This window comes from Andrographis paniculata, unplaced genomic scaffold (assembly GCF_009805555.1).
Source record: "Andrographis paniculata isolate CXL003 unplaced genomic scaffold, ASM980555v1 Contig45END, whole genome shotgun sequence".
Classification (NCBI taxonomy): domain Eukaryota; kingdom Viridiplantae; phylum Streptophyta; class Magnoliopsida; order Lamiales; family Acanthaceae; genus Andrographis; species Andrographis paniculata.
In genome coordinates, this window is record NW_026137579.1 from 1,616,720 (window position 1) to 1,639,858 (window position 23,139).

The 23,139-nt window shown below is 39.1% G+C and overlaps 4 protein-coding genes across 9 annotated transcripts; 1 reads left to right on the forward strand and 3 right to left on the reverse strand.

The window, feature by feature from the left end:
• Window positions 1–527: 527 nt before the first annotated feature.
• On the forward strand, window positions 528–3,369 carry LOC127252113 (ATP-dependent 6-phosphofructokinase 6-like). Its single transcript, XM_051276152.1, has 12 exons — window positions 528–898; window positions 1,015–1,061; window positions 1,157–1,196; window positions 1,281–1,343; window positions 1,432–1,569; window positions 1,659–1,871; window positions 1,958–2,026; window positions 2,105–2,234; window positions 2,319–2,584; window positions 2,654–2,702; window positions 2,783–2,937; window positions 3,018–3,369. Exons 1-12 carry the CDS (start codon window positions 677–679, stop codon window positions 3,216–3,218), a joined length of 1,593 nt encoding a protein of 530 aa, XP_051132109.1. The 5' UTR covers window positions 528–676; the 3' UTR covers window positions 3,219–3,369.
• Window positions 2,685–6,554, reverse strand: LOC127252112 (glutathione hydrolase 3). 3 transcript variants are annotated; one of them, XM_051276149.1, is made up of 9 exons: window positions 6,421–6,554; window positions 6,174–6,349; window positions 5,673–5,989; window positions 5,053–5,571; window positions 4,736–4,971; window positions 4,396–4,660; window positions 4,187–4,324; window positions 3,837–4,113; window positions 2,685–3,109 (listed from the first exon to the last, which is right to left on the reverse strand). In XM_051276149.1, exons 2-8 carry the CDS (start codon window positions 6,301–6,303, stop codon window positions 3,859–3,861), a joined length of 1,860 nt encoding a protein of 619 aa, XP_051132106.1. In that variant the 5' UTR covers window positions 6,304–6,349; window positions 6,421–6,554; the 3' UTR covers window positions 2,685–3,109; window positions 3,837–3,858. The 3 variants fall into 3 exon arrangements, with proteins under 3 accessions (XP_051132106.1, XP_051132105.1, XP_051132107.1); XM_051276148.1 differs by lacking the exon at window positions 2,685–3,109 and having other exon boundaries at window positions 3,657–4,113; XM_051276150.1 differs by lacking the exon at window positions 2,685–3,109 and having other exon boundaries at window positions 3,886–4,076.
• On the reverse strand, window positions 6,418–20,347 carry LOC127252110 (uncharacterized). 4 transcript variants are annotated; one of them, XM_051276147.1, is made up of 24 exons: window positions 19,279–20,347; window positions 18,695–18,810; window positions 18,353–18,561; window positions 17,334–17,453; window positions 16,673–16,801; window positions 16,447–16,572; window positions 15,668–15,723; window positions 15,485–15,584; window positions 15,233–15,350; window positions 14,799–15,008; window positions 14,027–14,354; window positions 13,737–13,830; window positions 12,865–12,973; window positions 12,344–12,612; window positions 12,123–12,250; window positions 11,744–11,978; window positions 10,113–10,301; window positions 9,703–9,992; window positions 9,422–9,605; window positions 9,072–9,314; window positions 8,801–8,889; window positions 8,260–8,670; window positions 8,076–8,147; window positions 6,418–6,560 (listed from the first exon to the last, which is right to left on the reverse strand). In XM_051276147.1, exons 1-22 carry the CDS (start codon window positions 20,100–20,102, stop codon window positions 8,523–8,525), a joined length of 4,314 nt encoding a protein of 1,437 aa, XP_051132104.1. In that variant the 5' UTR covers window positions 20,103–20,347; the 3' UTR covers window positions 6,418–6,560; window positions 8,076–8,147; window positions 8,260–8,522. The 4 variants fall into 4 exon arrangements, with proteins under 4 accessions (XP_051132104.1, XP_051132103.1, XP_051132102.1 ...); XM_051276146.1 differs by having other exon boundaries at window positions 6,418–6,571; XM_051276145.1 differs by having other exon boundaries at window positions 8,076–8,670.
• Window positions 20,348–21,632: 1,285 nt separating this feature from the next.
• Window positions 21,633–23,116, reverse strand: LOC127251963 (zinc finger CCCH domain-containing protein 20-like). Its single transcript, XM_051275938.1, has one exon. It carries the CDS (start codon window positions 22,715–22,717, stop codon window positions 21,827–21,829), a length of 891 nt encoding a protein of 296 aa, XP_051131895.1. The 5' UTR covers window positions 22,718–23,116; the 3' UTR covers window positions 21,633–21,826.
• Window positions 23,117–23,139: the final 23 nt, after the last annotated feature.

Here is a 23,139-nt window from a genome sequence, read left to right on the forward strand (position 1 = left end):
TCCCGACATTCACTAAACAATATCCCTTTGGATATTCCAAGATTCCTTCACTTCATTAGTTGGAGTATACTACTACAACTTTAACAACTTATTTGACATATTGCCATAATAATAATAATAATATTAATTATTATTATTATTATTATTATTATTATTATTGTTGTTGAATATTTTTAATTTGATATACTTAACTATAATACTACTACAATTCGAAAACCTCTTCCTAATCTAATTGCCTTCCGTACTATGCGTAGGGGCAAGCCGTAACACGTTTTAATAACGATTTTTCAAAATTGCTCAACCGTACAAATTCCATTATAACGTCCGTCCAAATATAACGCGGAAACTTCCACTTTCTTAACTAATTCTTATTTTTTATTTATATATTTTTTCCACAGGCGCGCCACGTTTCCGTGATCTGTTAACGGCGATCTTTTATTTGGCGCCACTCGTCTCCCCCACATTGAGCCCACGGCTTTATAAATAAGACACTACATTCTCAACAAAGAAAATTCTCGTATAAGAAACTTCTCTAACTTCTCGAAGCTAAGCGACAAAAACTTGGGGCTTAGGGTGCGTCGTAGGATATATAGGAAAAAGCGAGCAAGATTTGGCATTAGGTATTTCCAAATTTGATTAAATTTCGTGTCCACGAGGTTTCGATTGCGTCAGATTCATGGGTTCTCTGTCTGATCCTGTTGGCGGCGGTGCTGTGAACGCCGCCGTGCTGAAGGAGTACGCCGCCGCCGGCGATTATCACAAGTCTCTGAAGAGGGACGATCGGTGTCCGAATTCACGAACAGAGGTTGCTTCGTCGAAGCCTAAGATTGTGGCGGGAGAGTTTGGTTATCTCCTCGAGGATGTCCCGCACTTGTCTGATTACATCCCTGATCTTCCTGTACGCCTCTCTCTCTCTCTCTCTCTCTCTCTAGATATATATATTATTGATTTTTACGAAAATCTTGAAATCAAGATTCTTCATATTGATGTTGTCTTGTTATCCTCGATCGACAGATTTATCTTAATCCATTGCAAGACAATCCTGCTTACTCGGTTGTTAGGTAACTAATTTCGCATCATCTTGACGATCAATGATTCAATTATGCAGTGATCATTCCATTCTAGGGTTTTGATTCAATCCTCTGTTTCTCGACAGGCAATATTTCGTGGACATTAATGACACAGTTGCCCAAACTGTAACACTTCTTTATTAAATCAAATCCCCTGTTTAGTCTAATCTGTGTTACCTTTTTTGATGTTTCTGTTATATACTTGTGTAGGTTATTGTTCGTAAGGATAGCAAAAGAGGGGTTCACTTTCGACGAGCCGGCCCTCGACAAAAAGTATGTCCAATTCAAACATGCGATCACTATGATATGAAAGCTTAATGTTATCCACTTCAAGTTTAAGACAAATGGTATTGGTTTTCAGGTTTATTTCGAGCCGGACGAGGTTCGCGCTTGTATCGTCACATGTGGAGGCTTGTGCCCTGGCCTCAACACAGTTATCCGAGAAATAGTCTGCGGTCTGCATCACATGTATGGTGTAAACAGAGTTTACGGAATAGATGTAAGCTTAGCTCCTTTACAGCTTCGAAAAAGTTGCAGGGATCTTATGTTGCAAGATTATTACAATGAACTTTTCTGTCCTCCCTGCAGGGAGGATACCGAGGTTTCTACTCGAAAAACACCGTCCCTCTAACTCCGAAAACGGTCAATAACATTCACAAACGTGGAGGAACTTTCCTAGGGACATCGCGCGGCGGTCACAACACTAAAAAGATAGTCGACAGCATCGAAGATCGCGGTTTTAATCAAGTGTACATAATAGGAGGGGATGGGACTCAAAAAGGAGCATCTCTGATTTATGAGGTCTTTCTTAACTTCATTTAGATCTTCTTTATAGTATATGTTTTGATGCAATGTTTTTATCTTACTATCCGTCGTCGATCCTGCAGGAAATTAGGCGACGCGGGCTTAAGATTGCGGTCGTAGGAATCCCCAAAACAATAGATAATGACATTCTGGTACACTCTCCATCATCAATTGGACAATGTTAAATTTTGTGTTCATCTGATCTGCTGACCTAACTTCTGGTTCATCAGGTTATCGACAAATCGTTTGGATTCGATTCTGCGGTCGAGGAGGCTCAGCGAGCTATCAATGCAGCGCACGTTGAAGCCACGAGCTTCGAGAATGGCATCGGGCTTGTGAAATTAATGGGGCGATACAGCGGTGGGTGTTCTTGCAAGTCCTTTGTTAAAACATCATCGATCGTTGTCTTGTTGTTACTAATCCTCTGATCTTGTGTTCTTGCAGGATTCATTGCTATGTATGCTACCATTGCTAGCCGAGATGTCGACTGCTGCCTCATTCCAGAGTCACCGTTTTATCTCGAAGGATCCGACGGGCTTCTTCAGTACATCGAGAAACGAATCAAAGAAAATGGACATGCCGTTATTGTCATGGCTGAAGGTGCAGGGCAAGAGCTACTCTGTAAGAGTATCCGATCCGAAGAGCGTAAAGATGCTTCCGGAAACAAGCTTCTAGACGACGCCGGGCTCTGGTTATCGCAGCGGATTAAGGTTAGACAATGTCACCATCCTGTTTATGCATACAGTTGTTGCAATTCTCTTCTGATTGCGTTTTTTCAGGACTATTTCACCAAGGAAAGGAAGATGATAGTTAATCTCAAATACATAGGTGAGTGAAACTGAATTGCTGCAAGTATTCGATTAAGTACTCGTCTCGCCTAACGATGTTTCGAAACAAAATTTTTTCAGATCCGACGTATATGATCCGCGCCATTCCCAGCAATGCATCCGACAACGTCTACTGCACGCTGCTTGCTCAAAGCGCCGTGCACGGAGCAATGGCAGGATACACGGGATTCACGGTGGGGCCAGTGAACGGGAAGCATGCTTATATACCATTCTATGTGAGTGCACACGCCAAGATACAATCAATTGTTAACTTTTGAATTGCCTGATACTGAAAACAGAGTTTATGTATTTGCAGAAAATCACCGAGGGGCAGAAGAAAGTCGTGACGACGGATCGAATGTGGGCGCGGCTTCTGTCGTCGACGAACCAGCCCAGCTTCCAGAGCTGCTGCAGAAAGGAGGAAGAAGAAGAAGAAGTTTGCGATGATCAGCTGCTGGATTTTTGCTACTTTGATGATGATTTTCAAGTCGGCATGGATACAGAGCTCATGCTATAATTTATACATACATATAATATAGATATATATACGTATATATGTGTATCTAAGCATGTGTTGAGTGTTTGCTGTAATTTTTTGGCTGGCGGCTATTGAGATTATGAAAACGGTTTATCGTCTTGTTTATAAAAGCATTACTGTTGTTCTGCAATTTTGAATCATGTCTTAAACTATATTTATGGTAGACAGATGTGGCCCTATCTATCTATCTATCTATCTCGTGGACAATGTATTGTAATCAATCACAGCTTTGCATTCCTTTTGACTTTTGGGAGAGGTATGAGAAAACTTTATTGATGATTCAATGAATTAATTGATCTGCAAAGAAAAATCATTTTTTCTTGCCACCAAACCGAAGCTATCAACGGAAAACTAGAGAACCCCCCATATATATATATAGGCTTAATTATATTTTTTACTAAATAAATTAAAACGAAATAAAACAAAAAGTTGTTCTAAATTAATCAATCTCGTGGCACAGTCAATCCTAAATGAAACTGGTCTGTCTTTTCTGGTCTAACATAAACATTAAGATCATCAGACCTCGTATCAATGCACATGGTTAAAAAGTGCCTGGACTGGAACAAGGTAAGAAGATCCCCGGATAAAAATAGATACCTTTTGCCGTGTACGGACAGCATCAAATAGCCGCCGGACAGCCGCCTTTCCTGGGATCACTTACCGCCGTCAGCACACCTCGGATCACATTGTCTCCCCTCTCTCCGGCGGCAGTGTCGGTAAGATTCTGAACCACCAGCTGGCAAATGGCCCCCCCTGCCTTGGCCTTCAGCTCATGACCCCTTTCTCTCAAGAACTCTTTTTTCTCTTCAGAAAGTTCGATATGCTCCCCATCCACCACTGTCCAGTTCTCATATGACACCACATTAGGAATCAGCTGTAAGATGTAAAAATAAAAATAAAAAATCAGTTTACGAAGAAAGAAAAGAAATCAACGGAAAACGATGTACCCTGTGGTAGATTCTTGCATTCTCAACAGCTGCCAAAGGTTCCATTCCAAGTATGAAATGGTTTAAAAAGACCTGCACGACTCCAGGAATAATGTCCAGACCACCACTGCCTCCAATCACCCCTGCTAATTGATTGTCCTGAAAACCCAAAAACACATAAACCAAATTTGTTCCCACCTTAAATGTAGTAATCATTTGATATGAACAACCTTTAGAACAATGAGGGGCGTCATTGAAGACAGGGGCCTCTTGTTAGGCCTAATGAAGTTCGCCGGAGCAGGCGGGAGCGCGTCCGGCGTTACATCGGCCGGTACCGAGAAATCATCCATTTCGTTGTTGAGAACGATCCCGGTGGACGGGGAAAGAACTCCGGCCCCGAACGGATAATTCACCGTTGTTGTCAGCGAGACAGCGTTTCTTTCCATATCCACCACGCAGAAATGGCTTGTCCCGTGATCCCTTAGCTGACTCCATCTGGAACCTCGAAAATTCAAACTTTTAGAACCAACTCGATATACATTCGGACAACCTTATCCGTGCTATACAAACCTATGCATGTAATACTCGGGTGGAAATGTCGTGTTGTCGAGTATTCTCTCCCGGATTTTCCTCGCAAAGGCAGGCGAAAGCATCTCGGACACAGTTTTAGTTATGTCCACGAAAGCAGGGTCCCCGAGATCCATCCTTACAGCGAACATGTGCTTCAGCGCTTCGATCATGCGGTGTAGTCCTAACGGACCTTCAGCAGCGTCGCGGCTTCCATAGCTGTCCAATATATTCAGAACCTGCGGCATCATTACAGCAACACAATGTAAGAAAGATCAATTCTATTGCCGTAAAAAAGAAAAGGTCTAAGGCCATCCCACCAGTGAAAGGCCAAGAGTTCCGCTGGAAGGCGGCGGCATTCCGTATATAGTGTAACCCATGGTGTTCACGGTAACGGCATCGACGACATTAACTCGATAACGGCGTAAATCGTCCATTGTCACGATGCCCCCGGCTTTCGCCACGTCCTTGATCAGTCGTTCCCCGACTGTGCCGTTGTAGAAGGCTGCCGGTCCCTGCTCTGCTATGGCCTCTAAGGTGATTCCTAGCTGCACGTTATGGCAAATGTCTCCGCTTTTCAAGAGAATGTCGTTTGGAGCGTAGACTCCACGCAAGCCGGGGTCGCGCATTATCTTGTCGGCATTGTTGGAAAGTTTTGATGCCGTGTAAGGACTTATGAAGAAGCCGTCTTTTGCCAATTTGATGGCGGGCTCGAACAGGGCCTTCCATGGCAGCCGGCCGTATCTCGACCAGGCAGAGTGTAGGCCGGCGATCTCCCCGGGAACTCCCATGGATAGAGGTCCTTCGTATTTGGATTCAGCATTGTCTTTGTACATGTTCTGTAGGTAGATGGAGATGGAGATGGAGATTAAATAATTAATGGATTGATTAATTATATGAGGACTTGAGGAGGGAATTAGGGTTGGGGAAATGTGACGACCTGTGAAGCAGCTGCCGGAGCAGTTTCCCTCATGTCGATGGCGACGGCGCCGGAGGCGGCGGAGGATCGCACGACCATGAAGCCGCCGCCGCCGATGCCGCTGGACATCGGACTGACGACGCCGAGGCACAATGCAGTTGCGACGGCAGCGTCGACGGCGTGGCCGCCGTTTTGTAGAATGGATATGCCGATTTCGGAGCAGCGGCCGTCGTCGGCGGCGACGACGGCATGTGGTGACTGGACAACGTCTTTATATGCCAAGTGTAATAAGAAGTGGTCGCCATTTCTTCGGAAGTCAGTTGACCTCGAAGCGAGGTCTGAAAGGGGAAATGAAAAAAAACATATGAATTAATTTGGTTAACCTTAGAATTCTAACAGTTGCAAAATAAACAGGAAGCAGGATTGGGCATTAGAATCATCGAATCATCGATGACTCCTAAGATCAAACAAGAAATTAAGGACCAACTGAAGCAAATTAGTGTAATAAAGCGAGTGACTTACATGTTGTTAGGGCGAGAAAGACGAGTACCAGAAAAAGGAACCAAATCCTTCTCCTCGTTTTCCTGCCTGAATGATAATCCCCATGTCCGTCACTTACAAGCAGTGGATCGTTGTCTAATCTCTCCTCCATAAATGGATTGATCTCCACACAGCTACTCCTCTCTATCTGTTCTTACCTGCAAATTAATGGCATATGTTGAACGTGTATATATGGTAATTAATGGCAGATAGAGATGGAGTGAGATACTCTGCCGGAAGAAGAAGCTCTTCGATAAAATTGTCAGAACTCAGCATTTCGGCAATCTGTCCGGCCAATCGAGTGGGGCATCTGCCTTTTGTCCGGAATCAGAAGCAATCTTCACCACACAAAACGAGTTCCCCACTTGTCTGTGCAGTGACTTGTAAGAAAAAGGGCACCAATAAACTTTCATGACAACGATGCGTAGGGACAGTACAAATATAGCCATCGCATTATACAGTGACCCAACAATAATTTAAATCTGAAAAAACAATAATATAGATCTCAAAAAACAAACGAAGAAATAAATTGAGTTTGTATGACCCAACCATACAAGTGTAATTATAAAATTATGATATTTATCATCAGGGCATTGATATTTTATTAGTTAGTCTTAGATAATTGATATTTATTAGTGGTGGGGGGGGGGGGGGGCGCGGGGTGGGGTGGGGTCCCACTGATGTGCATCCCGTGTACGCAATTAAAACGCAGAAAATGATATTGTGTTTGTGATTTTTTATGAACTTTGGTGGTTGTTTTTATTTGAATATAGATATTTTAATAGAAAAATTAATGTATAATTGTAGAAAGTCGTAATAATTGAATAATAAATAAATAAAGATGGACACACTCGAAAAATATTAAATTCAAAGTGGAATTTGAGATTGAGAAACAATCAAGAGTGTGTTTATTCGACATAGTAAAATCAACATCAAAATCTCATAACTAAACACAATTTTAATTTTGATTTGAAACTAATTTGATATGAATATTGGTTTTAAGTTTTATTAAAAATCATGCGGATAAATATTAACGATTTGAAATTAAAATTACTATCAAACCAACCCTTCAAAAAGATGGATTGGATAGTCATCACTTAATCTACATAAGCTGCATATATTAGTCAAGACTTCTAGATTTAATGATCATCGATCCGAGTTTGATTTCGAATGGATGCATGTGAAGTATTGAAAAATTAATTATACTGCAAGAATATCAAAATATTTATCAAAAATAAGATTTGATAATTACTTCAAAATAAAAAAAAAAAAAAATCTCTCCCCCACAACGAACATATCCATCTTCGGATTATATAGTACCTCACGAATAAAATGAGTTAAAACAATTCAATATTATGGAGTTTCCATCTTCGGATTATATAGTACCTCACGAATAAAATGAGTTAAAACAATTCAATATTATGGAGTTTCGACGAACTATTAATTTTAGTCATCAATGTGTCGATTTGAATTATAAAATTCAAATTGTGTATGCAAGTAATTATATTTTTTGTCCAATCAAATTTGGACTTCAAATTCAACCAAATATTTTATTGTTATAATTAAAATCTCGAATATAATAACCTCATCAAGTCTAGTATTTGTCAAGGCCAAATTTAAGCCCACGACCATTGAGCCCGTAATAAAACTCATACGGCCGATAACCAATTCCAAAAATTATGAATTAAAATTATATAATGAAAAGCTTATTTTTTTTTATATAACCTAATCTACTAATTTTTTATTTACATATCAACTAAAAAATTATTTTTAGCCTCTTTGGAATACAGTCAACTCTATCCGCATGTTTTATGTTGTTTTTTTTCTTCTAATGATCCTGCCATACCATGCAGTAATTACAAGCGTTAGGTCGAACGTGCGTACCACGTGATTCCGAAGTTTCCAACCCAAATCAACTCAAATCTAACAGCAGCACCCCATTGCAGATTTTGCGGTCTGTGCCAATTTTGTACAAACGTAAATAAATATTACAGTACATTACAACAAACAAAGTTGGGGGAGGTGTAAAACTGTAAAAAAGTAAAGAAAAACTCCATCAAAATTTAACCTGATGGGTTTTTGCTTCAGCTCTCATCTCATCTCCTGCTGGGGATTCAAAATTTTTGCTGCATTCTCCAAAAACATATTGGATTTGAATAAGATGTAATTTGAGTATCCCAGCAGCCAATGTGTTCTTTTCAAACCATATTCACATAGCCAAATCTAAATCGAATCAAAACTAATAGAAACTAAAAATGTGACCATAAACCCGCCGGTGTCTAAACAAAATTTTCAGTGAACAGAAGGGATATTCTGAATCCGCCGGATGGTTCAAGATTGCCAGAATACTTCTGCGTCGCTGCTGTACAACGACTTATCCTGAATCTCGAGGTTAGCAACGTGACAATCGATCAGGCGTGCTTGAATCAATTTACAGAGGAAAAGACCACAAGGCAGCATCCACCAACCACTATCATCCCTGATCATCACCACCACCACCATTAATGAATGCACCATAACAAGATTTTATGCTACAGATGAATGATGATCATAAGGTAGTTTCTGGAAAAACTTGATGAAATTGTCGACAAATGTTAACGGCTACTTACATGCTAAAATTCCATGTCTGAAAGTTTGCATGTCTTTTGTTGGAAGATTGAGACTTGAGATGTATCACTCCGCATATGAACGCAACAATCTGGTCCATATCAATTGAAAATAAATAAATGTTAAGATTTCTATACTCTTTGTCGCCATGCAGATCCATTGAAAATCAGACCTCATGCCGAAATTATACTGCCCAGAAACGTGTAACCTGAATGTCGTGTACTATACTATTAGCCTATTAGGTATTTAAGGAGAAAGTAAATTCCCACTTACAACGTTAATCACTGAGCTGATATTCCACAAAGCATATACACGTGCAAGTCCAGCCGATCGCTTTGGCCCCTGACTGAATAATGCATTAATACCAGCTGGAAATGGTAATAGTATGCCAAGAGGAGAGATCGACAAAACCAATGAAAGAGCTGTTACAGAAATGGAATAAAGCTGAAGCAGAAGAAGCAAGACCAAGCTAAAATCTCCTAAAAGAAGTACTGAGATGATTAAACCAACAAGATCCTGCAAATGATCCAAGAGGCAGTACAGAGAGAAAAGAATCGTTAATGTTAATCCGTCATCCAGAATAAAAATAATAGATTCAACTGAGAGGGCTAGATCTCATTTACCTGATGAAAAACTGGCTTGATGTTACGTATTATGTAGTAGAAAGGATAAGTTAATGTTAATCCGCCATCCAGTTTATGAATGTTCTTATCATTTACAGTTTCGCCACACATCTTCTTTTGCATCAGTGCTTGTTCACTGATTCTGACAAGATCCAGTGCTTTCTTCCAGCGACTAGCCGGCAAACTGCATTTTAGTTTAACCAAGACAAAATGGAATGAGAGAGAGATAGGAAACAAGACGATGAGTGACTTTATTGAGGGAAAGCCAGATAGTGAATTACCTTGCATCCTTAGATGCTAATAAAGACACATGTGGCCCCTGACTAGATGAATGGGCATTTTCATCCTCTAGTGCACTTACGGCTAACCCAAACTGGCAATATCCACTAGCAGAAGGTTGAAAGCGAGTTAAATTAATCCGTATGCCATGAGAGCGCAACCTGCTGTTTGCGTGTGTATCAAGCCACTGGATAACTGGATTAAAAGTTGTTCTTAGATGTCCCCGGCGAACCAAACGAAGTTGAGCATTAAGACCAGCCACTAGTCGGTGCCAAATTGTTGGTGGGATGGACTGTTACAATAAAAGAGAATTTGAATGGGGAAGGGAACCTCCATAAACCAGTAGAAACCTAAATAGATTATAAATTCATATTCTGTTTACAAACTGGATCTCAATGATTTAAAAGCATACCTGACTCATTAGGTTAGTCAGAATATTATCACTGTGAAGGGAGAAAGGAACCATGTAAGATCCATCTCCTCCAAACACTAATGGCATGGGAAACCTTTGGTGCAGGCGTGGTGGGAGGCCAGTCCTCTTTTCATCTCCACCAAGGAAAAAATCCACATATGCTAGCATTAAATCTGAAGTTGCAGCAACCTGTTCGTGAACAGAATTGAAAAGCCAATAAATTTTCATCCAACGCGATATAGGTCAAGATTGATGCAGAGAATTATTCACATGTAAAACAAGTTCAACTTGAATTGTTCATTCATGAAGTAGCAGTGCTGCTCCAACAAAGCTAATGAATAATGTCATGTGAAAAAGTTCACGGATATAATACCCAACCTATGATGTCAAGAGACTTGAATCACAAGATCATGTATCGTAAAAATATGTTCAAATTGTTAATGTTATCTCTGAAATTATAGGTTCCCTAGCACATTACAGGTTTTGTTATGGTTTGACCAGAAAATTGCTTGAGGTATAACGTCTTTAGTCTTTCTCATTGGTCCTCATGCTTCAATAAGCATCCGGTAACGTTTATAATACTTAGAATTTCATTTTGTGGATTACTACATTGCTTTGATACTAAAAGGCCGTGCTTTTCTGAAGTAGTATTATTAGCTACAATTAAGTCAGTTGCCAAGTATTGAGGCAATCGAATCAATGGCGCACCTCACACCCTATTCAATCAACTCATGTTGCACAAGATGCAGGTTGACCTCTTATCATATTTGAATTCAAAAGGATTCCATGTAATTATGGCTGAAACTTTTTACATGCATTGGAAATAAGTATATCACATTTAGTGTTTTGGTATAAAATAATGTTTAGGTTGCGATAAGAGATTTGGAGTATAATTATATAGTATATTAATGATATAAACATCAGATTAACATTTTAATTAGTAGCAACTGTTGATTCTAAGCACAGAGCAAACATGGAATCCTCACAATCTCACATTGATTAGACGGTAGTACTTCAGCTTATATTCAAGCAAATAGATATAGAGAAACACCAAAATGGCACTCTTGAATCAATAGCAGGCAGCAGTTTCTTGACTAAGCATTAATGTCAAAATATATTGAAGCTGGCTATAATAGCAAAAGCTTCACATCAATATACCCAGATGTGCAAACGGTCTTGCAAATTTTTTCGCTAAACATGGTGCCTGTGGCACTGAGGAGCTCTCGTTTTGGCTTTATTTTTTTTAATCTTCCCTCATCTCCGTATTTATATGAATTTCTATGCTAAGTGTAGCTTCTAATGGCTATTTCCCCCTATCAATGTACTCATCTTTTCACTTAAGTAACATCAAATATGCTTCTCTCCTAAATAGAAAATTATACCCGAGTCCTGAAGTTCATAACATATAAGAGAACTCTAGATCACTATCATAACTTGAGATTGCTATTAATCGAATTCTATGAACATATACATATGTATTTTTTTATATTTTTTATATTTAATTATATTCCATAGATTCCTCCTGTTGAGACGTTAAGCATGTTACAATAGGTGTTCTGCTGTAACTAAGCGCTCTTGCACAGGTATTTTCGCAAGGCCAGGCAATGTAGGAAATTTGTACAAGAACATACCTTCAGCCCTTCATACAGGGCTCGAGAACGACAAGAACGCAAGCAAGCATGATCATATTCTGAACGCACATATTCACGTAGGTACTTCACTTTTTCCTTCCGACGCCATTGCAACCAATGCCATGCAAGTGGATATGCAATGACACAGAGAATGCCATATACCGATCCTTCCCACCACTGATAAGAAGCTAATGCGTTCAAATCATCAATAAATATGTTGAATGCATCCTCGTATCTATCAAAACCACAAGATAGCAAAGTCACGCCTAAATACAATCATGAGAACAGTCAATCCAGTTAGTCAACAAACATGTTTGATACATCAACAATATCAACAATACTTGCATGAGTGTGTACTATCAAGAAATATAGATCATACACTATTTCTTTCACTTCTTTCGGAGGGGAATGCAGAAGATGCCAAGGGTCACTGAAAGTATTGGCTCCTAAAAAGTACATTCGATGCACATGGCTTTTGGATTCATCAATTCTACTAGTTTCCAAAACCTGCAGAGAATAAAATACATAATGGCAGAGAATAAATGCCTAGAAATTTTCCAATCTCTACTATTGATGGAAGATGCAGCATAATATGAGAACCTCATTTAGTGACTCTAGAAAAGGTAATGAGCGATCGATTGTAGAGGTACGCCGGCTTGGAACCACACTCAGTTCATCTCCACCAGCAAATTTCATCCTAGCAACGCTTAGAACAAGTGCTAAAACAATGAGAAGACTTAAAAGTATGAAACCAAATAACCAAGGTCCTCCAAAAGTGTATATGAGTTCCTCAAGGGTAGTACGACAATATGGCATATGATATCTCTCTGACAAACACTTATATGGGCATGGTGTTTCTGTGACACCACCTGTAAATACAGAAAACATAATGATGTTCAATAAAAAATAATAATAAGAAGAAATAAATAAATAAATAATGTTGTGCATAAAACAATCTTTATCTTTATAAGGGAAATGTGGCAAAATTAAAATTTAGAGCTTATAACAAGTTGGAATGTTGTGCATAAAACAATCTTTATCTTTATAAGGGAAATGTGGCAAAATTAAATTTAGAGCTTATAACAAGTTGGAATGCAAATTTGCAAAGGAAGAAAGTAAACCTCGAACACCAATATAAACAGCACGGCGAGGAAGCTCATTAGATGGGCAATTATCACAAAGTTCTTTATCTGACCCTGTCACGTTCTTGTATGTCCCGAGTGGGCATTCCTACATTATGAATGCACATTAAGAGTTGATTAGGTTTTGAACCACCATTGGTAATAACCATGTACATGATGAGAAGTACCAAAATATACATATCACAATTGTATATGGATAAGTGGAAATCTAGACAACACATATCAGGGTGAAATCTTAAGATTATGATGACAATACGCTTTACTGGTCTCTATGATCATAAATAATGATAGAGAATTGTTCAGTAATGATGTAAATTATAGATCCTTGCATTGCATGAGTCGCTAACACAAAGACTGAAGGCATATAATTAATAACTAGTATAGACAAAGGCTTGACATTCTTTCATGTAATCTCTCTTTCTTGCAAAGAAAATTGACGCATTCTTATAAGCTGATTCTTTCATAGAACCTTGCCTGGTCAAACATGAAATACTTCTTCTTAAATGGTAGTTAGTGTAGATTGGAACACAGGACCTCAAGTTGATACTAACCATTTAACTAATTTAGAAATTCTACTATTTTATGATTTTTCCCCAATAGCTGAATAATTTTGCTAGTGAAAAGAGAAATGTTGGCAATGTAACTCTATATCTGGGAAAAGCACTACAGTAAAGATGTATATAACAATTAAAGGATTAAAATGAGTCTACCCCGTTGAAATTTTTTTAGTTTAAGTCTGAACTCAATTCGAATTCCTAATAGACCAAATTAAACCAAATTATTCTTATCTGGCTAGCTAGTTTCTATTTTTCCATCATTTGTGTGTTCACAAAAGCAAATACAGAAGTTACCTCGCAAAATATGCCATATAGACCTTTTGGACATGCTTTTCCACTCAGAGTCCCATTTTCACCTTCTTGCCCCTGGCCTCTACCAATCCCCCCTCTGGTTTCAGCAATGGAGAAAAGATAAGTTGAAGAGTGCAAAAGGAGGAGAATGAACATGGTTCATGAAAACCAATGCAACTTATTGATTTCACAAGTCTTGGCGCAACCAATGTCGACAACAGTTATAATGCCAACTTAATTTGCACTAGATGCATGTGTTAATGACCAAAGCAAGGTTGCATTGGCAAACAAACCTGACTGTAATAGTTCCATTAACAGTTGCCATTGGCATATACTCATCTCCAACGGGAATGTCTGACCAATGGAAGTGAATCCTTCCACCACCTCCGCCACCACCATCTGCACATCCATGTCCTCCAGAGCTCGAGATTGTAGCAGTTCTATTGATGTTTAAATATCTGAGGAAAAGAAGGATTGTTCCTCCCGATCCACCCCCTGGTCCCACATCTGAAACAACCACACCATTATCTTTCCCAACATATTTTCCAAAACTTTCTCCATCTGCTTTAATCTCTCCCTCCACAACCAATCTTGATAATGAATGCTCCACTGAACCCATCACTTTTTGAGGAAACAAGCAAAATGCATCAGTAGGTGAATAGTTGTAGATTAAACTTACAGAATCAGCATGAAATTAAATGACATAGGTATAAACAAGCTTCTATGCTTCATTCATAAATCAGTCTAAAAGCTAAATCTTATGAATTAATGAATCAAGCGCTATAAGAAAGTCAAATAAGACTTAATTCTAAAACATAGAAAATTCGAAAACCATCCGTAACTGAAGCAGGATCTGTGTTTCATATTTGTACAGGAGTGAAACTACCGAGAAAAAGTTGTTACAAAACCCTGAAGGCATTCATAAACTTATCATTGTCTAGTGATGATTTAGAACACAAAACAAACACCACGTGACATTAACTTGAGTGTACTTACATCACACTATGAAATCCCGAAACACACATAAAAGCCTACAAACAACAAAAGTAACAGTAGAGTGTTTACCAATCACGCCGCCACCAGCAATCGAACCAGGTAGACTCTTATTTCCACTTCCACTGCCAAGTTCACAAGGCAATTCAGTACTGCCATAAGCAGCACCACCACTGATAAAACTACTTTCATAATATGCATCCCCTCCTCTACCACCATGTCCAGCACCGCTACTAAGGCCATTAGGTAGAATTTCTCCATGACCCAACCCACCAGTGCATCCTGTTTCATTCCAAGTTAAAATTTCAGGTCTGAGATACGATATACAGTGATCCCATAAAACAGGATAATTATGAGTTTGTCAGGAAAAGTAACTAGATAGCTTGGGAAGCCTGTTTGAGAAAGTTGAAGACTTAACCAAAACTGCAAAATTGCATGCGTATAAGAGCCTAACATCTTGTTTGGTGATAACATGAAGCATCGTATGATTAGTACAAATAGCATACCTAGTCCAGATGCACCTACTACACCATCAGATTTCACAATCACAGTTCTGACCAAGTGAAAATGAACTACAGAACCTTCTATCAAGCCTTCAATGATAATGTCCTCAACTCGACATATCTGCAACATAAGTGCCTTAATTTCTCAGTATATAAGAGAAGTCTGTTAAATGAGTTTAAAGCACACACTACTATGATCAATATGAAGAACTAAGCAAATTAACTCCTCGGATCTTGGAATCTGTATTGGAACACCTGGAGTGTAAAAGCCAATGATGCATTCACATTGCAGTCCTCAGGTGGATGAATAAGTTCAATAGGGCAACTCTTCTCATCACAGTAAAGCCTTGGCGCCCTAGAAATGTCAGAAGAAAATTAGTTTCTAAGAAGTTTCAAGATTAAATACAAGAGATAGCATACTGTATCTTAAACACTGACATGTGAGAATTACTTGCATTTTCCAAGGGACCTCGAAGAACAGATCCGGGACCAACCTTCAAATGAAAAGAAGTAATACTGTGAGCAGATAATGGTTTATAACTAAACTAACGTCGACAGTTTCTTTAATCGGGCTATTTATTTGAATGTATTATATTCATCACGAATTTAGTTCACTACCATTGCCACCTCAACTAAAATATGTGTTGATATAGAGAAGAGGCTTCTGGTATTAAAGAGCTTTCAGACACACATAACTCCTGATTCTTTATTGTTGGTTCTAGCATAACTGGTATCCACCTTAGGTCAGAAAAATCCAGGAGGTCCATGGTTGAGCTAAAATCTTTCCTTAACGCATATGCTAATATTACATAGGCTGCCTTGCATTAATACAAGTTAGGATGTACCAACTTCTACAGTTCATAGGGGGTCAACAATTTGATGAGCAACTCTGGCTGGTAATACTACCTAGAAAGGTGTGCAAGCATGCTCATGCCCAAGTATGTTGTCTAAGGGTCTGAGAATGTTATGACAGGACAGTATGTGTTAGCACATATACAGACATTTTTGACATATTCACAATTTCACATTCTACTGCTTTTTGTGTTAAAAATGGTGGGATTTCCAGTCAACCAAAGATGCTACATAAGAAAGAACTTGGTCGATACTATATAGTTTGGCTTAGAGGATTCAGAAACCCTATCATGAAAAGAGATCAGAGGAAGCCCAATCATTTGGTATTCCCAAAGAAAGAAAGAGTTAAAGTTTGAGGAGTTTACACTGATAGCATAAAATAAGGACAAAACCAAACGTTGAGCTTCAATAACATCTCCTGGCCCTGTCAAGTTCAATGACCCCTGCCCGTGCAGCCCCAAATTTGCAGTTGAATGTATCATGGAGGATCCCTGGCACCAAAGTATGTCAAAATGAAAACTAAGAGTGAAAAAATAAAGAAAGAAAGAAAGGTCAGGGTTGCGAAACAAAATTAGCTGTGTAGACACTTACCTTAAGAACAACTAGATTGCTGGCTTCAAGGAAAGAAGTTGCAACAATTGGATCGCCATCACCAGTTATAAGAACTTTTGAATTTAGCATCAAGTGAATTTTGACAGACATTCGCAGAGCTCCATAAACCTAAAAGTAAATCAATTTGATACATCATCAAACCAAACTGAATAAAGATGAATTTCAACAGTTTGAGAAAGTCTTCCTTGCATCAGACCAGATACATGTCAGTGCCTACGGTAATCACAGGGTAGTTGAATTTACTTTATATTCACCTGGTGTATAGTGTATTAGTGACAGTTTGCAGTGGCCTACAGCTACAGAAGGTGAACAAGAACAATCAGTTCACTTTCCCCTAAGCTATTCGTTGAGTCATTATATTTTGTGAAACTAGATTGGTAACAACCATGTAAAATTTATCACATTCTTTGACCGCATGTCAACCTAGACGACCTTGTCATTAATGCAATGGCTTCTACAAAACAGATGTTCGTAGAACAGATGTTAAAGAGTTGGAATATGATATAATATTACATAGTGATATGCTATTTTGTCCAAGTAAGTATATTCATTACCTTATAAACTAAATATCAGCTTAAGAGCAACAAACCCAACACATCAGAAAATAGTAAACAGAAAAAGTAAGTATTATGATACTTACCTTTACTACTGAATCACTCATCAGAAGCTCTTCAGCCATTAACTCAAACTCGGATTGAGGGTAATGCACAAGACCAAAGCTCAGAACTGCTCCACGTGATAAACTAAGTTGTCCTCTGACCTATTAATGCGTAAGACCGTTAATGACTATAATGCACGTGGATAATCAGATATAGAATAGCTGTTAAAGAACAGAAGAAACAAATAAGGCAAACTACCAGTATATTGAAAATCCAAAATAATCTAAAACAAAATATAAAATACACAGGTGGAGCAATAGAAGTAGAAGTAACATGGTAAATCATCACATGCAGAATAACGCTCTTAACTGGCAGGGGGTGTCATTGCCAGTAAACTTTGAGGCACAAGTAATTCAAAGGTTAAATGCCTTTGGTTAAAAGAAAGATACTATAATGGATATGCTCCAGGAGCCAGGTAACTAGAAATTTTTTAAACTACCCAGCTCTCTATTCCTCTATAACCAAAAGGATGTCTCCTTCAGATCCTCCCGGATAAATATAGATATAGAGCTCAATGCCCCACATACTACCCTCTAGCCTTTAGATTTGTGTATATTTCGGCCATTTACTCAGAATGCATCAATACAATCTGTGACACATTAAGCCACATTTATGGTTAAGACCATTCATCTTAAAGAAATGTAAAAGTACAACTAGAACTGTATTGAAATAGAAATTCCTAATGCATTGTAGATTCAAAACCATATATACAATGTTTAATCATCTATTCAAATCCTTTTGACTGATCCATGATTTTCATACTTTCTTATATTTACAAAAGCTCATTACCAATGCCATTATCTTTGTAGTTCAGGAAATAACAGAAACTGCAAGACTCAAATTGCAGACATCTGAACTGTGATATTTTTCCTCAACCCATACTCTCATTTAACAGTTGCCTCAATAGTGTATCAGCTTGGAGAAATAAAACACAAAATGAAAACTCAGCAAAATCTTCGATGAAAGATATGGTGTGAAATAAGATTGTTTGCTTAATGACCTGAACACGACTCCATAGTAAAGGAACGGTAGCTCTAGCATAATTCTGAATGTAAACATTGGTCCAGAGAGGCTGGTTTGGAAATTGAAATAGGATTGTGTGGGTATCCGTGGACATATTCTGATTATCAATTATAAGCCTTCGAGGAACAGCATCAAAGAATGTTCCGGCAGCACCTGCATTCATAGGGCAGCCAAAGCTTCTTCCTCCTGTCAAAAATTGGGCCACACTTTACAAGGAAATCCTGAATCATGTTATATGTACATTCTTCTATAAGGCATTCAAAAAAGTGTAACTGGCAGCTGTCAACTGTAATGCAGTGTTGTTCCTAACATGTCTCACCATGTACCAAGAATATGGGGTCATCGTGCCTGCTGAAGACATTAACTGAAACTCTTCCACCACCTCCCCCAGCAAATCCATCCCCCCCAGAAGCACATACTTTGCCACTTCCAATCCTGCGTAACACATGGATTCAGCCACAAAATGATACTAACCTTATAGCTACATGGGAAAAGAAAATGACAAGATAACATAATATAATGCTCTGAATCATTTACTTAAACCAAGTACTACTCTCTCCGAAGAAACAGAAGAGATTAGATGAAATTCACATGGCTTCATAAAATTAGCCACAAAATGATGATCACAACAATTCAAACAAGATGAAGATAAACAGCCTTCATCACGCACTATAAGCATTCTTATGATGCTTGTTTCGACAACATAGTATTGTTACTTTGCTGCAACACAATATTGTACCCAAGTGCAAAGTTACTCAAAACTTGAATGGAACGTTAACCCAGATATAATCAGATCGACTCCACAAAGCATGAAAAAACATAACAAAACATTATCCTACAACACACAAGTTAAATATCAACAATCATACAGCTGAAGTAGGGTTGAAGCAAAGTATACATTACATTTTCTGCGCCTTGATGAAAATGCTGCCCCCAGAACCTCCTCCACCTTTGATCCCACCTGCCCCTCCATCCGCCAAAAGTGATCCACGAACATCCACTGTTTCCTTCACCTCCAACCAAATTCTCCCGCCCCCCATCCCTCCATAATCCTCACCCCTATTAGTCGTCCCACCTCTACTGCCATAGCTCCATGGCGTTTCCAAAGTATCCCAAGCATACGCATCCCCGCCCCAAACATCCTCCGGCAGCTTCTTATTGTCCATCACACAGCTCGCCCCCCTCCCCCCATGACCCCCTCCGCTCCCCTGGGCGTCGTTGGGTGTCCCTGGTGATGGATTGGGTGGCTCGCTAGCCCTCGCCGTCGCATTAATGACAGAGTTCCCAACCAAGCTGGCATTCCCAGTTACAATATAAACCGACCCGGCAACAATTTGGGAGGAAGAATCCAATCTGAAAGCACCCGTGATGTTGATCTCAATCGAACAGCCCAATTTGGGGCAGATTAAAGCAACCCCCTGGAGAATAAACAAATTGCCCTTGCCTTCCACATAAACGTCATCCGTGAAATTCAAGCTGTAGTTGAGCTCACAGGTGGTGTTGAGCGACCCCACGCCCTTCAATTCCTCGCACGAGACGGACGGCGGGTGCGGCGGCGGAGCCGGCGGTGGGGGCGTCGGCGGCGAGTAATCCCCTTTGAAAATCTTGAACTGCGGGTCATAGTCTACTATGGAAAAATCTTCACGGGACCCAAACGATGAAGAATTTAGACAGGCGAGGAAAAGAAAAAAAGGGAGATAAAGAAAACGCGAAAAGTCGGCGTCCATGAAAACTCATCAGACAATCAAGAACTCAAAGCTTTTTCCAAAAAAAAAAATGGAGGAAAAAAAAAATTGCGAAGCGGTGGCTCTACAGGTATAACGTAGCAGTCGCGCCGTGTACGGCTTGCATGCGTGTATAGGTGGAGAGGCAAGAAGTGGCGAAAGGGGCAACAGGTGGAGAGACCAGAGCGCGGACTTCGGACATTTCTTCCGGTTTTCATTTTCATCCAAGAATGTCAGACATTTCATATTTTCTGCTTTTTTCCCTTTATTTATTTATTTATTTATTAATATTTTTTAGTATTATTTTGGCCTATTTAGGAAATAATCGTATTACTAGGATGTGGGCCCACTTGATTCTCATATGCACTGTACTCGTGAACATGGCGGATTGTTTATTTATTTATTTTTAATTTTATATTATCTTTTCCGAGTTGGATAGGGAATATAATTTGACCTGATGTGATAGTATATTCTTGTATTTATTGTCTATTGACCGATGATTTATAGATTTCTTTTATTTTTAATACTTCCTGTCCCATCTATTATAGAAAATTTAGATAAAATATGATTAATAAATAATTAAAAAATATATTAATAAAATAATTATTTTATAATAAAAATAATTATAAATTAAGATTAAGATAACTAAATAGTTTAATTAAAATGAAAAAAATTATAAAATTTAAAATTTAAAATGAGATTAAAGTGTATAATTATATTTTCAAAAAATAAATGGACAAATTATATGGGACAGACGAAAAAAAATAGAGACAAATTATGTGGGATCGGAGGGAGGACATCCCATGTTGATGGCATGATGAATCAATCACAGTCATTATTTAAATATAAATATCATGTAACGGGTAATCTTATAAACGGAAATTACAATCCACTGTATCCATATTTTCGTGCCTCAATTTATTTTTTATCGAGTTTAAAGTCTAACCTAAATAGGCTTAAAAGTAATTCGTTAAAGAAACATGTGTCAATCGTTACTTTAAGTCAGAAGAAAATTATATAAGTTTATTTTTTTATTTCTTTATTAACTATATATACACATAGTCTACAATGGTTTCAACTGGGCTCAGTCTGGATTAAACCCACTTGAATTTGGAGTGGACGGAGCCAGTTTGCTATACCCAGATCCAAACCCATTTAAATGGTCGAACTTGGGCTGAGCTTGTTGAGTGATCCAGTATCATTAAACATGTGTGTTCCTTTTTTCTTTTTAAATTTTCTTTTTTTAAATATATATATATTTTTTATCTTCCAAAATATTTATCAAATATTATTTTAATATCAAATTTATTTCAATTTTATTCAAACTCATAAGTAGCACATGTATAGTTAACACAAAACAAACACGCCTGAATTTTTGTAAGTACCAAAAAAGTTTGATAAATGTACTAAAGTTTTCCGATAAGAAATTTGATATACCAAAATTTCAGGTACGGAAATGGCGGGAGATTTTAAGCCACGCACGTGTTTCTAAATTATGTACCAAAGCATGAACCTAAATATTATTTCTAATGTTAATTCGGTAGGTATAGATAATTTACATACGTATATTTGATATTGTAAAATGACATCCCTGCCCCTGATCTTATCGACATATCGTATATACCTAACTCCGACGAACACAGAGAGAAAAAACTGCCCAGTTATTATACAGCACACATAACACACCTATACTATAAGCTATGTCTGAATGTTAATACTTTCTGCTATTAATTATTTACCAGCTCCGATATCCACCTCACATCCGGGTTCGGGTCCGGGTTGGTTCCACTACTGAGCGGATTCTCCCGACTCAGCTTCTCGAACATTCTCGCTCGCAGATGATTCCCCGACTCCACCCTCTCCATCGCCGCCTCGTCGTCGTCTTCTTCCTGCCAATGCACCTTCACAGTCCGATCGTGATCCCAATCCTCAAAATATCCTCTCGCCATTCGAGTTGCCGGAGAAGAAGACGCCGCCATGGGTTTCACTTTCCTCACCTGCAGTTGCTCCAGGTGCGCTAAAATTTCGCCGACGGAGTCCGGCATGGTGGCGATCGTCGGCGAGGAGAGCGACGGAGAATTGGACTCCGGGGAGTAGTCCACGGCGGAGAAGCGGTGGTGCAGACTGTGGTCTGCCATGGGGCTTAAAACTCGAAGCTGCTCGGCCGAGTGCGCGAAGAAGCACACTCGGCGCGTGCAGCTCACGCCGTCCTTGCAGAGCTGCGTACGATAGCGGGCTGGGTGGAGCCAGCACTCGAATACGCCATGAGCGAATTCGCAGGCGCTCCCCCGCCGGCAGCTCCCCTTGCGGAAATCGGGGCAGACGGCACCGGAATACTGGAACTTTCTAGGGTCGCGGCGGCGTGCCTTCTCGCCGGGATGCGCGAATGGACACTCCGTCCAGTCGTGCGATTTCGCGCTCGTGCACATCCTCACCTTGAACTCGAACATGTGAAAATGATCGCTCGATCGCGAATCAATGGCGCCGAAGAAATTGGAGTAATCGTCCACGGCGGCGGCGGCGGGGCTGCAAACGGAGGACGTCGGACTGTCTGCGGCGAAGATCCACGGAGGAAGACGAAGGGCTGATCTGTAGCCGTTGATTCTTTCTCCGAGCATTATATATTGTTTTTAAATTTTATTTTTTTGTTTTTTAGATTAAAATATTCTGGGGGAGGTTCGTATATAAAGCTGCTTCTTATCCGTGGTTAGTCCGGGGGTAACCGTGGTTGGGTAAAACTTCATAATTGACTAATTAGTAGCCAAGGAGGTAATTAAAAAGATGTGCTCACACGTGTCATTTCCTTAATTTGCACATTGATTTCTTACCAAGTGAAAGGGCATTGATATTTGATGCTAAAATTGGTTAGTTGGTGAATGGATATATTTATGATTATGTAATTAATAATTATTTGAATTCAAGAATAGAAAGTGTTCGTTGCAATCCATAACAAATAATTAAATAGTAGTAATAATTATCAGATTATCATGAATATTTTGGTAGGTTCTTCATTATTTTACTTATATGCATACTCTCCACG

Bases quoted from the DNA above. Each gene is read 5' to 3' on its own strand.
- LOC127252112 (XM_051276149.1), bottom strand. From the start codon at position 6,303: ATGGAGGAGAGATTAGACAACGATCCACTGCTTGTAAGTGACGGACAT. The intron at 4,661-4,735 runs GTTTGTATAGCA...TCGAGGTTCCAG, and splicing joins CCCGAGTATTACATGCATAG to ATGGAGTCAGCTAAGGGATC. The intron at 4,114-4,186 runs GTACATCGTTTT...TACATCTTACAG, and splicing joins ATGCAAGAATCTACCACAGG to CTGATTCCTAATGTGGTGTC.
- LOC127252113 (XM_051276152.1), top strand. From the start codon at position 677: ATGGGTTCTCTGTCTGATCCTGTTGGCGGCGGTGCTGTGAACGCCGCC. The intron at 1,570-1,658 runs GTAAGCTTAGCT...TCCTCCCTGCAG, and splicing joins ACAGAGTTTACGGAATAGAT to GGAGGATACCGAGGTTTCTA. The intron at 2,235-2,318 runs GTGGGTGTTCTT...GTGTTCTTGCAG, and splicing joins ATTAATGGGGCGATACAGCG to GATTCATTGCTATGTATGCT.
- LOC127251963 (XM_051275938.1), bottom strand. From the start codon at position 22,717: ATGCTCGGAGAAAGAATCAACGGCTACAGATCAGCCCTTCGTCTTCCT.
- LOC127252110 (XM_051276147.1), bottom strand. From the start codon at position 20,102: ATGGACGCCGACTTTTCGCGTTTTCTTTATCTCCCTTTTTTTCTTTTC. The intron at 12,251-12,343 runs GTTCTCATATTA...TATTCTCTGCAG, and splicing joins TTCTAGAGTCACTAAATGAG to GTTTTGGAAACTAGTAGAAT. The intron at 9,315-9,421 runs GTAAATGAGATC...GATCATTTGCAG, and splicing joins TCAAGCCAGTTTTTCATCAG to GATCTTGTTGGTTTAATCAT.